This window comes from Podarcis gaigeae (genome assembly GCF_964106915.1).
Source record: "Podarcis gaigeae genome assembly, chromosome: 13".
NCBI classification, from domain to species: domain Eukaryota; kingdom Metazoa; phylum Chordata; class Lepidosauria; order Squamata; family Lacertidae; genus Podarcis; species Podarcis gaigeae.
The window spans coordinates 25621828-25638151 of NC_139689.1; the positions used below are offsets into that span (position 1 = coordinate 25621828).

Below are 16324 nucleotides of genomic sequence, written 5' to 3' on the forward strand. Positions count from 1 at the left end.
GATGGGCGCCGCGATTGGACCTAATGGTCAGGGGTCTCTTTACCTTAAGGATTGTTAGAAAGCTTTTTGCTTATTACAACTACTACCATTCTGGGTTTTGTTTCTATTCCAGGAATGACTAACTTGGAAAGGTGGTACAATTAATAATAATAATAATAATAATAATAATAATAATAATAATAATAATTTATTTCTACCTCACCCATCTGGCTAGGTCTCCTCAGACACTCTGGGCGGCTTCAAACAAAAGATTTAAAATACATTAAAACATTAGTTATTAAAAACTTCCCTGAACGGCTTCCTTCAGATGTCTTTATTGAGCTGTTGCTTACTAGGCTAATGGGGAGGTGGGCAGGACAGTGGTGAAGTCCGTTGGGGGGGGGGGGCTCACTGGCAGAGTCAGTTTTTGCTGGCAAGTGGCAACAATGTCACTGTCAAAAAGTTGGCAGCAGGGCACAACTCCATTATACTAGCTACTCCTGCTCTGTTATGTGTTCTCATATATATCATTATTGTATAAATATTACGTATTATGTTACAATGATTACATCTTTATGAAGACTTTTTCTCTCAAGTAATTCATATTTAATGTAAGCTTAATGAAAGTACAATATACTGTATGCCAGGATCTATAGGAGACACAGTTGTATGTTCTTTATCTCACACATTCTAGTTAACATGAGCAACTTATGGTTTCCTTAGTATTGTTATGTGAGAGGAGAACTTCATAGTAATAGGAAACCTACTGCAACACATTCTGCTCTCTGGCTTTTTTGAATCTCACCTGATGGACATTACTAAATTCAATTTGAATTAATAGCACTTGAGGTTAACTCTTCTTTAGACCATGCAATAATGTTAACAACTTTCTTCCTTTTTTTCCTTCCATAGAGCATTTTGCAATTTAAATCAGAGATGAAAAAATGTCTAACCAAACTTCTGTGAACACGTTTCTGCTCTTGGAGTTTTCTAATGTTCGAGAACTACAGATAACACAATTCTTTGTGTTCTTGCTTTTTTATTTGGCCACTGTCACAGGAAATCTTCTCATCATTTCTGCAGTAGCTCTTGATCATCACCTTCACACTCCTATGTATTTCTTCCTGATGAACTTAGCTGTGACTGATCTTGGCTCAGTTTCAGTCACAATCCCCAAATCGATGTCAAATTCCCTTTCAAATACTAGGGTGATTTCTTATTCTGGATGTGTCACTCAGGTTTATTTCTTTCTGCTTTTTGCAGCATCAGATTACACCCTCCTCACTGTCATGGCACATGATCGGTATGTCGCGATCTGCAATCCACTACGGTATGAGGCAATTATGAATCAAGGTGCCTGCATTCAGATGGCGGGCAGTGCATGGCTCAGTGGTCTTCTCTATGCTGTGTTGCACACTGGCAGCACTTTTGCCATGACATTCTGCTCCAATATTGTTGATCAGTTTTTCTGTGAGGTCCCTCAGCTTGTAAAGATCTCCTGCTCAAAGTTATACATACTTGAAAATGCACTTCTTTTCTTAAGTGTGGCTGTAGCATTTGGCTGCTTTATTTTTATAATTGTAACCTATGTCCAGATCTTCAGTACAGTTCTGAGAATGCCCTCATCACAGGGAAGGCAAAAAGCTTTCTCAACTTGCATTCCCCACCTTGTTGTTTTCTCCATGTTCCTGTTTGGTGGAGCACTTGTTTACCTAAGACCCATACAGCATGCCTCCTCACATACAAATATGGTCTTTGCCGTCATATATTCCGTGATTCCACCCATGATGAATCCAGTGATCTATAGCATGAGGAATAAGGAGATTAAGGTCGCTATGTCCAAGATTTTAGGATTGAAATAGCTTTCTAAGGATACAATTTGTGGTGTTATTCTTTATGCAGGGTTTTGTATGTAATGATGTTAAAGTGTATGAATGTTTTGATACACAATCAAAGTAGGGGAAGTTAATGTGGTTCCCATGTTGTTGGAATTCAACTCCCATCTGTCTCAGCCAGCATGGCCAATGTGTGCTTTGTCCATTTCAGTCCTAAATATCTTTTCTTGTTTGTTATAGAAGAAAAATGTCAGCATAGAACTATTTCAAATCATTAATCCTATTGTAATTTAAGTATGCTTAGGATTTTAAAGAAACAGAGCCATTTTTAATCGATCAATCATCCCGTTTTAAATTGGTTAAGCAATCTAGTGCATTTTCATGAATGGGTGAGTCTATATATATCTCACACTGAAACAATAATATCGGTTCTTTCTTAGATATTGAAAGAAATATGAGATAACTTACAACTGAATATAAAAATCAGTCACTCATTGCTCAAATAAAAATATAAGCTTCAAACATTTTCTTCTACATTCCATCAATCTGGTTTGAGTAGTTAATGACACGTGTTGGGATTTACCTAAAATTGGTGTGATACACCATTCATCTGAATAAGAATGGAACATTCTAACATCTTGATATAGGCCTGATCTGCACAGATCCCCATTTCCCACCCTCGCTTCTAATTCTCTTGATGTTGATATAATGTGAGGTTTCATTCTGTTAAAATGCAAACAGATATAATTCTGTTCTTCTATGTTATACAGGTGTAATATCTTGTGCTATAGGAATGGAGGCTTTGTGGTTCTCAAACAAAACAAGGCTGTAATTTTGATATACAGTATGTAATGTTGGAATCGAGCAGAGGGATCATGTCAGCCTCTTTGCGTGTGTAGGTCCCCAGGCCACCCCTCAAATAACTTCACACATAATACGTAATTTAGTTTTGGTTTTTGGGCACTATTTTGGCCACAACTTTATTAAAATACAAAATCAGTGAGTGGTTGTTTAGACATTGGTTATGACTATCTGTCCCCCCGCCTGGGACAGAACTGACATCCCGAGGTCCGATCGGTAGCCAGTAGAAGAGAAAGTCAAACTGGGGGTCATTTGAGCTAAGCGTCGGACCCACGCCGCTCACCCCAGCAGCTCCCCGAAAGCTTGCCGGCCCAGATCCTATGACAAGGATTCCCATGACAGGGATTGGGCGGCCCTGGTCCCATGACAGGGATTGGACGAAATCATGGCAAGCCCCAGGATTCCTTTAACGGAATTCCCTTCAGCGCAATGGGAGGGGCAAGCCCAGCCTGACCCCTCCACCACCAGCATATTATAACCAATGCCTAACCGCAACCTTACAAGTTGTGACGAATTGCTGAGTAGTAGGCAAAAACCAAATGGCACAGCCAATCACCAAATGGCAAAATTCCTACTAGGCCCCTGCGCCAAGGCAGACGACCCCATGACAGGCAAAGCAAGGTCAACCGGAAAAGAGGGCGGGCGGGCGGGTGATCCGATGCACTCTGCAAAGAGAAAGAGAAACCAGAGTGCACCAATATTTAAAGACCATGGTCCCACCCACCCAATTTGCAACATACAATTTGCCCCAGCAACCCGGTTATCCAATCACAATGCCAGGCAACAACTGTTAACCTGCCTGGCAACAAGAGGTCTGGCCCGGTGGCCCACACCGCAACACGTGCTCTCATTTATTGGAGAACACGCCTTGCGTGTGTAGGTCCCCAGGCCACCCCTCAAATAACTTCACACATAATACGTAATTTAGTTTTGGTTTTTGGGCACTATTTTGGCCACAACTTTATTAAAATACAAAATCAGTGAGTGGTTGTTTAGACATTGGTTATGACTATCTGTCCCCCCGCCTGGGACAGAACTGACATCCCGAGGTCCGATCGGTAGCCAGTAGAAGAGAAAGTCAAACTGGGGGTCATTTGAGCTAAGCGTCGGACCCACGCCGCTCACCCCAGCAGCTCCCCGAAAGCTTGCCGGCCCAGATCCTATGACAAGGATTCCCATGACAGGGATTGGGCGGCCCTGGTCCCATGACAGGGATTGGACGAAATCATGGCAAGCCCCAGGATTCCTTTAACGGAATTCCCTTCAGCGCAATGGGAGGGGCAAGCCCAGCCTGACCCCTCCACCACCAGCATATTATAACCAATGCCTAACCGCCACACGAGCTCTAACGCTCGCCGCCAACCACTCACAAACCCAACCATGAACCCAATTTAGTAGCCACCGCATCCAGCCAAACATCATTCCCCAAATCGGAGAGGTGCACTCCATCTGCCCGGTAAAGGGCCTCAGCCTTAAAATTAATGTCTGGGTGCGAAATACCAAACCACCCAGCTCCAATACCTTCACACAAACAGCAGAGTTAATGCGCTTCCTGGCCCTTTCAGCAGCCTCCGGGCGGGAAACACCGCGCCAGGTTTGCCTCTGCAACAGGTGAGACCAAATTATTCTCACTGAAGGTAATAAGGCTGCCAATGCCTCCAAATCTCTTTTGGATTGAGGTGTGCAAAGCAAGGCAATCAATAGTTGCCACATCATTTTTCCCCCAGCTGCACCACTATGGCCATAGGGTGGGGAGGTCCGAGAGCAGCCGGCGACCAATCAGCGGCATAAACTCTCCCCATGACATTCCACGTCTGGAAAACCATGACACTTGCATGTGCTGTGGGAGGCCGAGACACACTCCCTTTGCAGACTGCCTCGCTCTGCTGCCAGCCCAATGAACGATGCTGTGTCCCACTATCCAGACGCGGACCAGCGTGGGATCTGCAAGGGTTGAAACAAACAAGCATAAGTACCAAACTCAGCATTTTGTTTCGCACTTAACCCTTGAAAGCATACAATTTCCATCTCCCCAAATCCTTGATCCTGGCGGCTGAGAAGCCCCAATGGGCCGCCATAGTCGCTGCACCTATGCGAAAGGAATGAGGGGCGAAACCAGAGGCTGAGATCCCACAAGCAGAGATGGCCATATGCATGACTTTTGTGAACTGGTGTCGCGCCAAAGAGTGACTATTTTCATGCATGAGTAGGGGGCCGTCCCCAGGAGGCTCAAGGCCAAGTACTTCCTTACATCCTTGACTGGGCATGGGCCCACCTCCCCAGTCGCTGGGAGGCGGACAACTTCCCCCCGACCCAGCTGGTCAGTTTTGGAGTTGCGCACTACAAGTCTCAACTCCAAAAGGGGAACGCATATCCCGAAGGAGCAACCCACGAGAACCAGCAACTTCTAGGATCAAGCCAGCCCCCAGGGGAATGAAAAGCCAAATGTTTCTGGTATCCAATAACAGGGCAAGGGCCCACCTACCTGTGACTGGAAGCCTGATGATGGCAACCCAGCCCACTAGGTCTGACTTAGAGCTCCAGACACTTATGACAAGCTCCAAAGCAGATGAGAAAAAATCCAGAGGCAATAAGCCTCCAAACTCTCAGCCCTGTGCTGGCTTTAACACAATTTCCCCAACCCTCAGTACACCAAAATTACAATGGAATACTGAAAGAAGTCTCGTCTAGATCTAGGACCAGGAGAGAAGTCTTAACTTGCTGCAGATACTGCATAGGTCAAGATAGACCGGCCTCCTGCCTGCAGTCCTGTGAAGGCTGGAGCCTTTTACAACCGTCCGAGACCCTGAGCACGACACACTTTTAGAAGGGTCTCTGAAAAATTAAAGCTTTACTCTGGCAGACATTGCAGCAGACTGAATTCTGATGGTTTTAACAGTGCATACAATCTGCAGCAGGTAGTCCAATTACTGCAGGTCCTGCTCAGAGGATGGAGGCAAGTTCCTCTGAATGGCCGAGGACTCCCAGCTAAACGCTAAGAAATCAGTCCAGGCCTGAAAGCAGAAGGGGGAATGTAAGCTACTACTCCTCTTAATTATCAATTGTTGCCAAAACGCCACAGGAGCTCCAGAAAATCCGGCTATAGCTGGGCGTCCAGAGGCCAGGATCTGAAGCTCTCCAACTGAAAACAGGATAGAGTGACAGCGAAAACATTAGAAGATCCCGTAATAAAACGAGCAGATACGCAATATTAAACCTTAAGCAGTGCAGCTGGAAATAACTTTAAAGGGGGACAGAGACTCTGCCAAAGCATGAGGACCATTTTGCCAGGACCCTCACACTGCCTGGTTATCAGACCAAGACAGACCCGACGGTCCCTGTACTCCTCAGTCCAGATGTGCGCTGACACTACAATGGGGAAAACTCAAGAAAAGTTAGGTCACATGTGATTGCCTTGCCCTACCAGGCTCAAGGCCACTGTACAGGATGATGAAGGGACCCTGGGCCATGAGACCCCACCTGGCCAAGGAGGAATAGAAGGGGCAGCCTGGAACAACCACCCTGCATGCCATTTTTTTTTTTTTTAACTGACCTAGCAATGATAGAATCTGACAAAGCAACATTTGCTATCAGAGGAAGTATTACAAGAATAACATCCTTCATGGCAAACAGCTTTTCCACAGGCAAGCAGAGGTATGAGCAACGGTATCCAGCTAGCCCCCAAATACGTTAAAAGGGGCAGTAGGAGCCACTGTCCTATCCACTGGGAACACCCAGCTCCTCAGGGAATAAAAGGGGCGTACAGTAAGCCTTAGCAGAGGCTGGTGACACATGAACCAGCCAGTAAAATAATCCACATAACGATACCCCCAGTTAAACGAGTATTGACTCACAATGTTCAATCCAGAAAGACGCTAAAGGACTCAAGTGCTGCACAGCCTATAGCGCAACCCATTGGCATCGCCTTATAAATGTAAGGACCATCCAATTAAGCCCAACTACTTATAATCTTGAGGGTGAACCGGCAGCAACCTGACAGCTAATTCAATATCACATAATGCCAACAAGGCCCTCTTCCAATATGTTGGTAAGCTCAACTGCCTGATCCAAAGATGCAAATTTTGCAGAACAATTCCAGAGAGTCATTCACTGAGGTGCCTTTGGGATGCGATGAATTATATGGGGGATTGTATGGGGCTTTCCTAGGGACGATCCCCAAAGGGATAAATGAAAATAGGAATATCAGGAGAATCAAGGGTATACCACCATACGACCAATGAAAGCTGCTTCCTAACCTTCTAACTTGCTAACACAGGTAGCTCTTTGACTGGCTTAGAGTTGCTGTATTCTGAGCCACTGGCTGAAGAGCCAGCGGAATCCCAAACCATGGGAAAACCCTTCCCACAAGCGCAAAACCACTGACCTATCTAGATGACCATTTGGCCAGGCTTTCAAGGAAGATTTTTTTTTTTTTTTTTTTTTTTTGAAATATGGGCGAGAGGTATTGAGTTATTGCTTGCTAGCCCCTAGCCCCCACATTGGGCAAAATGCCCTGCCTAGTGTTGCCACCATGATGTGTAAATTTACAGGGCCAACGCCGGCCAGAAACCCTAAAAAGTCCCAACAAAGCTGCTGCCGGGCCAGCTTCCTGCATACCAGCTTAAGGTACTATTGCTCAGGGGATTTCCATATGAAATGTGGAACTGCACAAGTGGTCCACATGTCCCCGTCCCTGCGATCCTAGCAAGCTGAGGGGATGATGGCAGCCCTGCATCTAACATTCCCATAGTGAATAGCAACTTAAAGAATAGTGGGGTGGAAGGGACCCTGAGGATCATCTAGTCCACTCACCCACAATATAAATAATAATAATAATAATAATAATAATAATAATAATAATAATAATAATAATAATAATAATCTATTTGTACCCCATCCATCTGGCTGGGCTTCCCCAGCCACTCTGGGCAGCTTCCAACAAAAGATTAAAATACAGTAATGCAGCAAACATTAAAGGCTTCCCTAAACAGGGCTGCCTTAGATGTCTTCTAAAAAGTCTGGTAGTAGACATCTGGTGGGAGGGTGTACCACAGGGCAGGTGCCACTTCCGAGAAGGCCCTCCACCTGGTTCCCTGTAACTTGGCTTCTCACAGAGAGGGAACCACCAGAAAGGCCCTTGGCGCTGGACCTCAGTGTCCAGGTAGAGTGATGAGAGAGCATGCAGCTGTCCCATACAGGGACCAATCCTGCAACCTAGGCATTACCGGCACCATACGCTGACCAGCTGAGCTATCCAGGATGATCCCTAAAGACCTGGAACAGCCTGACCCTGACCCCTGGAGAGGTCCAAGGTGATGTCTGAATCATCATCAGAGCCCAGTGATGATTTACCTGCAAGGAGGTGTAAGCATCACCCCTGCTCCGCTTTTTTCCTGCCTCTGAAGACGCTTCCTTCTGGAAGAAGGCACCTGGGGCATCAACAAGTCATCCTCTGCAGGAGAGGCAAGCTCTGGAGGCATCTGCAAAGGCCCTGTCATAGTCTGCAAAAAGAAAAAACCTAAACAATGTGAGGAACAGGTGAAACCAATACTTTGTGCACACATGGGGATGCTATTCAGGCCAGAAACGCTGCCAGAGGCCATCAAATTCTAGAGCCAAGCCCTAAGATCACCTGCTAGGCCAGACATAAATGTTTCCAATGAGATAACAAACTCGAGGCAGCCCACCGCCTGTCCAGGTACCCCTGCTTGCCCTTTAGAGGGAAGCACCTCCTCAAGAAACCCAAAGTTCTTATTGGGAGCAATATAACAAGTGGGCCGAACTATCCAGCAACAGAATAGTCCAAAAGGCGCAGCTTGTTTTGTTTTGTGATAACAATGGCTAAGTGGGGGATATGAATCCTGTCTCCCAGGTCCTAGTCCTGCGCTCTAGCCACTAAGCCACAATGGTTCGTCTCTAAAATGGCAATTGCCACTATCAGGGCAAAACAAACTTGAAGAAAATAAACTTGTTCTGAAACAGCATAGTTAAAGAGCATACACAGAGTGCTCACTGGAGGCACAGAGAGCCTCTGGCTCCACTCTGTCTGTCTAAGATATACATTAGCAACAAGTGAGCCTGCAAACAAACAGATAAATTCTTATAGAGAAAGTGAGTCACATGTCACAGAGACTTAACAATTACTCTACTGCTAACTGTAGCAGGCTTAGGCCTGAATGATATGTGCAGGCCGAGCAGGCCGTGAAGGCCTCCATGCTTCTGCTCTCTGCCTTTTTTGTCTCATTGCAATATTAAAGGAACTCAATATAGTGCTCCCACCCAAGGCTAAATTAAAACTCAGCCAACAGCTCTGCATGCACCCAAAATAAAGCCAACCTTTGGGGATACTATAAACGAAGTGATTCTAGCTAAGCTGGGAACAGCCCTGACTAGCCCCACAATTAAACAGGCAAAAATGGGGAAAAACCTCTTTGCAAAAGAAAGCCCCTAATGGGGGCTCTCTCCCTATTGGGAAAGGCAAGCCCAGGAGGATTACGCACAGGCAGCGCTCACAGATACAGGGAGAATCTTCCCACAGGGCAGGGAAAGGGGTGGGGTGAGAAATCAAACAGGAAAAAAGGGAAATTAAATTAATTAAGGGACTAGAGAGGATTAAATAGAAGGGGGAAAATAAAGAAATGTAACCAGACAATGAGAAGATTGCTCCTGATCCGATGCACTCTGCAAAGAGAAAGAGAAACCAGAGTGCACCAATATTTAAAGACCATGGTCCCACCCACCCAATTTGCAACATACAATTTGCCCCAGCAACCCGGTTATCCAATCACAATGCCAGGCAACAACTGTTAACCTGCCTGGCAACAAGAGGTCTGGCCCGGTGGCCCACACCGCAACACGTGCTCTCATTTATTGGAGAACACGCCTTGTTAAATAAGAGACCTGGCTAACACTGTTAAACACCCTATTTGCATGACTAAAGAGCTGCACATGTTTCCATAGGAACAACTAGCTAATGGTGCTTCCAGAAGTAGGGTGCAAGTCTTTGCCTCTCACCTGAATGGAGACTAGGTCATCTTGTAAGAAGGAGAATAGGCAGGGAACTGAACACTAGAAAGACAGAGACTGGAAATGCTCACTGTGCTGAAACCAAAGCTATGGTTTTGCAGACCCATAGAGACATAATGGGGAAGCAGGTATTGTTATAAGAATTCTAAGGTCTCAAATATATAATAAATATTCATTAAAGCATACATATCTAAATATATAAACCATGTGTCTGACATAGTACAGGAGAGCAATCCTGAAATCAGTTTGACTCTCCCAATGACCTGAAATATTCCTCTATAGTAAGGGAGGCAAATGGGGAAAAGCCTTCTTACTGTCTTTTTGCTTACAAATTCTGTCTTAAGGGCATATTTATGTATGAATAGGGTGAGGCTGTGACCTAGATACAGGAACTAAAATATTAACCATCACAAAACCATCACAGTGGCCAGGCTGCCCAGGTAATGCAATCAGCGACAAATTATCAGATATCCTGGCAGACAGGATTTCTGCTGTAGACCACCTCCTATGATGTATATATGATGATATTGGGGTGATCTTTGGACTAAGGGGGTTGGGCCATGCCAATAGTCTTTAAAGGATGCACACTTTTGTTCAGGGAGGGGAGGGAATTCAGTTGCAACAGAAAAAATAAATATCTACCTTGCTTTCCACTGGATCTAGCCTCTATCCATTTTTTCTCTGACCAATCATGGACTTAGGGGATTCAGAGTCTCTTGGGGAGTTGGGCAGCAAAAGCCAAACTCCAATTTTTATATCAGTATGCCAGAGTGTTAATGTTGTGACTCTTCCCATCTTATGCTCAGATTGTATATATTTATAAAAATAAAACCATATATCCTGAAAACACCACAATTTCCAGTGACTTCATCCCAAGGAAACCAAACCTGGGAAAGTTTTGGCACCCCTGGAGTCTCTCACCACTTAGAGACTGGAGCGCATGCAACACTAGCATAGTCATTCCTCTGATTTCATGGATCAGGAGTGTTCAGTACACCAGCCCTAGCCATCACTCCGTAAGGCAGTGAGATCAGAGGCGGAATTAGGGGAATGAAACTGGTTCGTCCACACTGGGTGCCAAGCTGAGAAGACGCCACAGCCATGATGAAGAACAGAAGTTGAGAGGTTGGGGGTGCTGAATTTTGGCATTGCACATGGTGCCACTGAAATTTTAAATCCCAAAGTCTGGCACTGGTGGGAAGTAGCTACACTCTGCCAATGGTCAGAAACTGATTCCTCTGTCTTGGTGTTGGCATTCTTACATATACATACTCTGTCATCTGTATTCTTCCTCTCATTTTTTTTTTTTAAAGACTGGTATGTGGCTGATGTAAATCTGATTAGCCAAGCAGCAGGAAATGGTGGGGGTTGAGGGGTGTTCCAAATTGTTGTTGTGAGTGGGTGGGTGGGTGTGTGTTATGATGTGTCTGTTTGCACTGCCAGCATTCATGTATGTTCAGCTGTTCCACCTGGCCTTTGGTTTGGACTCAGTCTGACCCTTACGTTTCCCTCCCCTTACTGTTTTGATCTATGGACTACTTTTAAAATGAGACTGCATTTTAAATTGCATTTTAATCTGCATTTTAAATTTTTCAGTATTATGTTTTTATTGTAATTTTACTGGTGTTAGCTGCCCTAAGCCCAGCTCTGGCCAGGGAGGGTGGGGTATAAATTATTATTATTATTATTATTATTATTATTATTATTATTATTATTATTATTATTATTTACATACAGCTGAGAAGTTTAGGATCTTTTGCTGGAGTTATGACGTGTTCTTGTGATGGATGTGTGTTAACCCCTAATCTTATGCCCACAAGAAGTTCTCACACAAAGAAACAAAGAAAGCTTGGTTTATTATATAAAATAGGAGTGACAGAATATATAAAAATGCTGCTTTAGATAGCAAAGTTACAATCTAGGAAGTAGCACATTACAATACATACACACTTTGATTAAAGAACAAAAGATCCCCTAACTACTCTAAAAGCCTACAGAACCAAAAATGGGGAGAAAGGAGGGAGTATGCATGTCCTTAAAGTGAAGCAGATATACAGAGTCCTAGGGATCACTGTCCTGTTAGAGCTGTGGGAGCTTTACATCTATTTTTTATATATATACATTTTGCCAAGGCATACCAGTAGAGGGGAGGGGGTTGTGAAATGAGTGATTCCTACAATCTCTATAGTTACACTAGTGGCCAAAATTGTGGAAACCTTTTGGGGGAAAGTGTATTTCCAAGGTTTGATGGCTCATAACACCACTTTATTCTGGAGTAATACCATAAAATTATATATCAATGGAAAAACAATGTAATGAAGAATGCATTAAACTCAAGAGAGCAAATCTCTAGGAACACAAACCAGATATTACTGTACCCTCCTCCCCTTGCTGAATATATCTTTTTGGCCACCAAGGACTGGTTGGGTTTCATATGCTTTTATGGAGGACTATCCAAATGCACAGACAGCTGAAGTCCTTAGAGGAGAAAGCACATCTGAAGGTAAGAGAAAAATATTACTAAATTAATTCATATAGTTCAAACCTTACCTAACACCATATGAGTTACTTAATGGATCTCACATGTATATCCATTAAATCACTGGTTGCCAACTAATAGGTCATGGCCCGATTCACTATAGGCTGCAACAGGAGCACCACCACCATGCAAATTTATAGTACAGGATTAATCAATTGTTCTCAACTTTATGTGTGGGTTAAAAGCAGGTCCTGAGTTGGAAAATGTTGAAGTTTGTTTGTTTGTTTGTTTGTTTATAAGAAAATCTTGATGAATGTGAGATTTTTTCCTGGGCATGGGAATCCTTTTTTATTCTTCACACACACAAAAAATAAATGAGTTCTTTAAGTTTTAAAAACAGGGTGTTGTGTTGGCTATAATGCAGAACCACAATCAATAAAGCAAGAGCTGCCTTTAACATTTCAAACTGAAGTGAATTTGGGGGTTTTTTCAGTGGCAAAACATCCGAGGAAAGTAGGAAGAGGAACTTAAGGAAAGATTGAATGTTTCCATATGTATTGGGAAATTGAAAGGTTTTAACTAAGCTAGTGAAATTTCAGAGGAGGAAAGAGAGTTTGTGCTCCTTTCATAATATACTGTGGCTTCTCTGATGCTTTGATGGCAGAATACTTATTACCTGCTGCATCTGAAAAAATCATTAACTTTCTGTTTATTTTCAAAGTGCCTGGTTCTCATGTAACAGATTTTATCACATTGTGGATCTATTCAGCTGCAGCCTCATGCACTCTTAACTGAAAATTACATCCAAATTGAACATAAGTAGGACAGGACTGTATGTCAGTGAGTTGTAAGAACCACTTTCAATGTGTTTAGGTCTTTTACCCTCACTCTTCCAATTTTTCTCTCACAATTCTTTAAGCGCTTATTTATATAATATTTTTCCCCGTGTACTTTTGTTCCCTTCTGATATTGTCCCCCTCAAAAATGGCATCCTGTGGGGGATAGTAGGTGCTGATATTCAACAGGAGAAAGCTTAAAATCCTTTGGTGTGCAGGGTTAGGCTGTGTGCACAGTCCCCATTTCTCTGTGTGCTCCTATCACTGGTTTGAGAAGTGGTATACACACAGCATAAGCCACAAGCCACATGTCTCTGGTCATTTTTTAAGAACTGCTGCATTTCCTCCCAAACCACATTTGATTCAAGTTGTGAAGAGTGACCTAGCTACATTTCAAGCTGGTATTTAGTAGACAGCCTTAGCTGTTCTAATCCCACACCCAAAATATCTATCCAGTACTATAACTTTTGTGGAAACTTTTTGGAAACTCAACCTAGGCATTGTTTCTTGTCTTACAGTTGAGTTTGTTACTTATGTCCCTCAAAGTTCTTCAGATGTTATTTTACATCACCCAGAATGCTGAAGTTACATCCATGGGACCTCTGAAGGCTGCTGATGTCCTTCGCAACTCATGGTGCAGGCAAGAGCAATGTGTTATTTTGTAATTGCAACTTTTGTTTTGCAACTATTTTAAGACTGTTTCCAGCAAAAATTTGAATCTCATTCTTATGTTGGAGAGCAAATTCTTCTCTACTCTACACAAGGTCCAGATCGGGGATTCCAATGCACCATTTTTTTGGGGGGGAGGGGTTGGCATCCATCTGTCTTGGAGACAATGGAGTCCACCTCCAGGAGTATGAAATGTTAAATTCTCCAGGCTGAAGTGTTATATTACTAGAATATTCTTCTGTCATTAAAACTTTGTACTTCTGTTTCTTTTTACAGAAATCATGGACCAAAGCAAAGACCAGACTATAGCTAACCAATCCTTTGTTTCAGAGTTTCTACTCCTGGAATTCTGAAAAGTTTGGGAATTTCAGAGAATACACTTTGTAATATTCCTGGTATTGTACTTGGCAATTGTAACAGGGAATCTTCTCATCATCTCTGTAGTAGCCTTTGACCATCGTCTGCATACCCCGATGTACCTCTTTCTAATGAACTTAGCCATGCATGACCTGGGCCAAGTTTCAGTCATTATTCCCAAATCCATGGCCAATTCACTCATGAATTCTAGGCACATTTCTTATTCTGGATGCGTTGCTCAAGTCCTATTCTTCACCTTCTTGATATCTACTGATTTTTTCCTCCTCATAGTCATGGCCTATGATCGGTATGTTGCTATTTGCAACCCACTGCAATATCAGATGGTGATGAACCTGAGAGCCTGCGCTGAAATGATTTCTACTTCATGCGTCACTGGGTTTCTTTATGCAGCTTTGCACACTGTCAGCACTTTTGCAACTCCTTTCTGCTCCAACGTTGTCAACCAGTTTTTCTGTGAAATCCCACAGTTAGTAAAGCTTTCCTGTTCTAAGAAAAATCAAATTGAAACTGGAATTGTGCTGTTGTTTGCTCTCGTTGGGCTAGGCTGCTTTATATTTGTTCTTGTGACATATGTACAGATTTTTAGTGCTGTGTTAAGGATGCCATCTGCACAGGGAAGACAAAAGGCCTTCTCTACCTGCCTTCCACATCTCATGGTATTCTCCACATTTATGGTCACAGGCTTGTTTTCCTATTTGAGTCCCATGACTAATACAGCAACACATTTAGATTTGTTTTTTACTGTGATATATTCTATGGTCCCACCTTTGCTGAACCCACTGATTTACAGCATGAGAAATAAAGAGATCAAGGCTGCTTTGTCAAATATGTTAAGGTTGAAAACATCTTCAAATAAATTTGTTTTTAGTTTTCTAATATAGAAATTAATATAGTCATTTTCTTTAGGTATGGATATGAGTGTCACATGGATGTTTCACACTGATTTCAATGGGACCAAAGTAAAACTAAATCTGAATCCATCAATTGGTTGTTGTCTAACTATATGGATCTGCTAACATAAGGGTCTACATAAAGGAACTTCTACTACTTCTTGTCTTCCTGTGCATGCTCATGCCCTTCTAAATTTGTTCTTGGAGGTCCCCCAATGTCTCTAGAGTGGGAAAATGCATGCCTCCACACTTCACTTCATCATAGACCACATTGTTCCCCAAGGTAGATTCCTTGCACATTTCGTTGAAAGACCAGCCACATCACCACAGCTACTCTGCCATTGCTTTGCATCGTTCCCAGGTGTGCCACAACTGCAAAGTCACCGTCAACTGGCAGATCGATCTGAAGCTCTATGTCTCCTATGTGTACCTCAGCTTGTTCTACTATTTTGACTATGATGATATGGCCCTGAATAGCATTGCCAAGTACTTCCTATTTCTTTTTGAAAAACAGTTTGACATTTTACAAGCCTTTCTGAGAATTTTTACAATCAAGTGGTGAATAAAATTTATGCAAACACACATAACACAATCTAATTGAATATTTAGTGTACATAAGGATGTTTATTTATTTAATGGATTTATACCCCTCCTTTTGGTGAGGGATTATACCAAGGTAGCAAACACAAATATATACATTAAATGTACAACAATATATAAATTCATAATTAACATTAATGGTTTAAAGTATGTTTAATTCTTCATTGAATAGCAGCCACAAATTCTGGTACTCACTTGTGTGTTGTTCTCAATACTGTTCCACAATAACTGCTCTTTGCAATCACATGCTTCCATTGACCTTCTATTTGAACATCTTTTTATTGAGATATAAGGAACTATATTATAAGTCCTATTTTTACTCACCTGTAAATCCTGCAAACAAACAGAGCAAGGAGAGATAAGTGCAGTAAGCTCCACCCATCCCCAACATTTCTATCTTTTTACCCTTTGACTTGTCGTGAAGGAATGGGACTGTTTAAAAAGAAATGAACATTTTGCAAGCAGTTGGGTTTGAGAATAATGGAGTTAATTTGCTTCCTGAAGTCAACCATGTATTGCAGGTGATCACTTCAGGAGACGTTAAAATGAGGATGTAAAACATGGATTTGAGGCAGCCTGATCTATAAAGAGGATAAAGGACTCTAACTGAAATAATTTTGCTTAATGGAATTTTTGCAAGTAGAAACCCCTTAGATAAGACTAGCAGGATGCTTTTATTGTGTTTGTACACCTAATTCAGCTGAATCCCAAACCAAGTGGAGTAATTGGGGGATACCATAGATTGCAACACTGAATGGAAAGGAAAGTTGG

The 16324-nt window shown here is 42.8% G+C and overlaps 1 protein-coding gene and 1 pseudogene across 2 annotated transcripts in view; both read left to right on the plus strand.

Annotated features, from left to right (window-relative positions):
* Positions 1-923: 923 nt before the first annotated feature.
* The window catches only part of LOC310830506 (olfactory receptor 14I1-like), a gene marked incomplete at both ends in the record, with an annotated part of 30570 nt that continues 15169 nt past the window's right edge, over positions 924-16324 (plus strand). The window contains one exon of the mRNA XM_083710286.1: positions 924-1574. Coding sequence (XP_083566412.1) covers positions 924-1574 — 651 coding nt within the window. The remainder of the gene's footprint in view (positions 1575-16324) is intronic.
* LOC310830812 (olfactory receptor 14I1-like) lies at positions 12144-14944 on the plus strand (annotated as a pseudogene). The gene is made up of 2 exons: positions 12144-12204; positions 13962-14944. The product of its transcript is annotated as an olfactory receptor 14I1-like (transcript).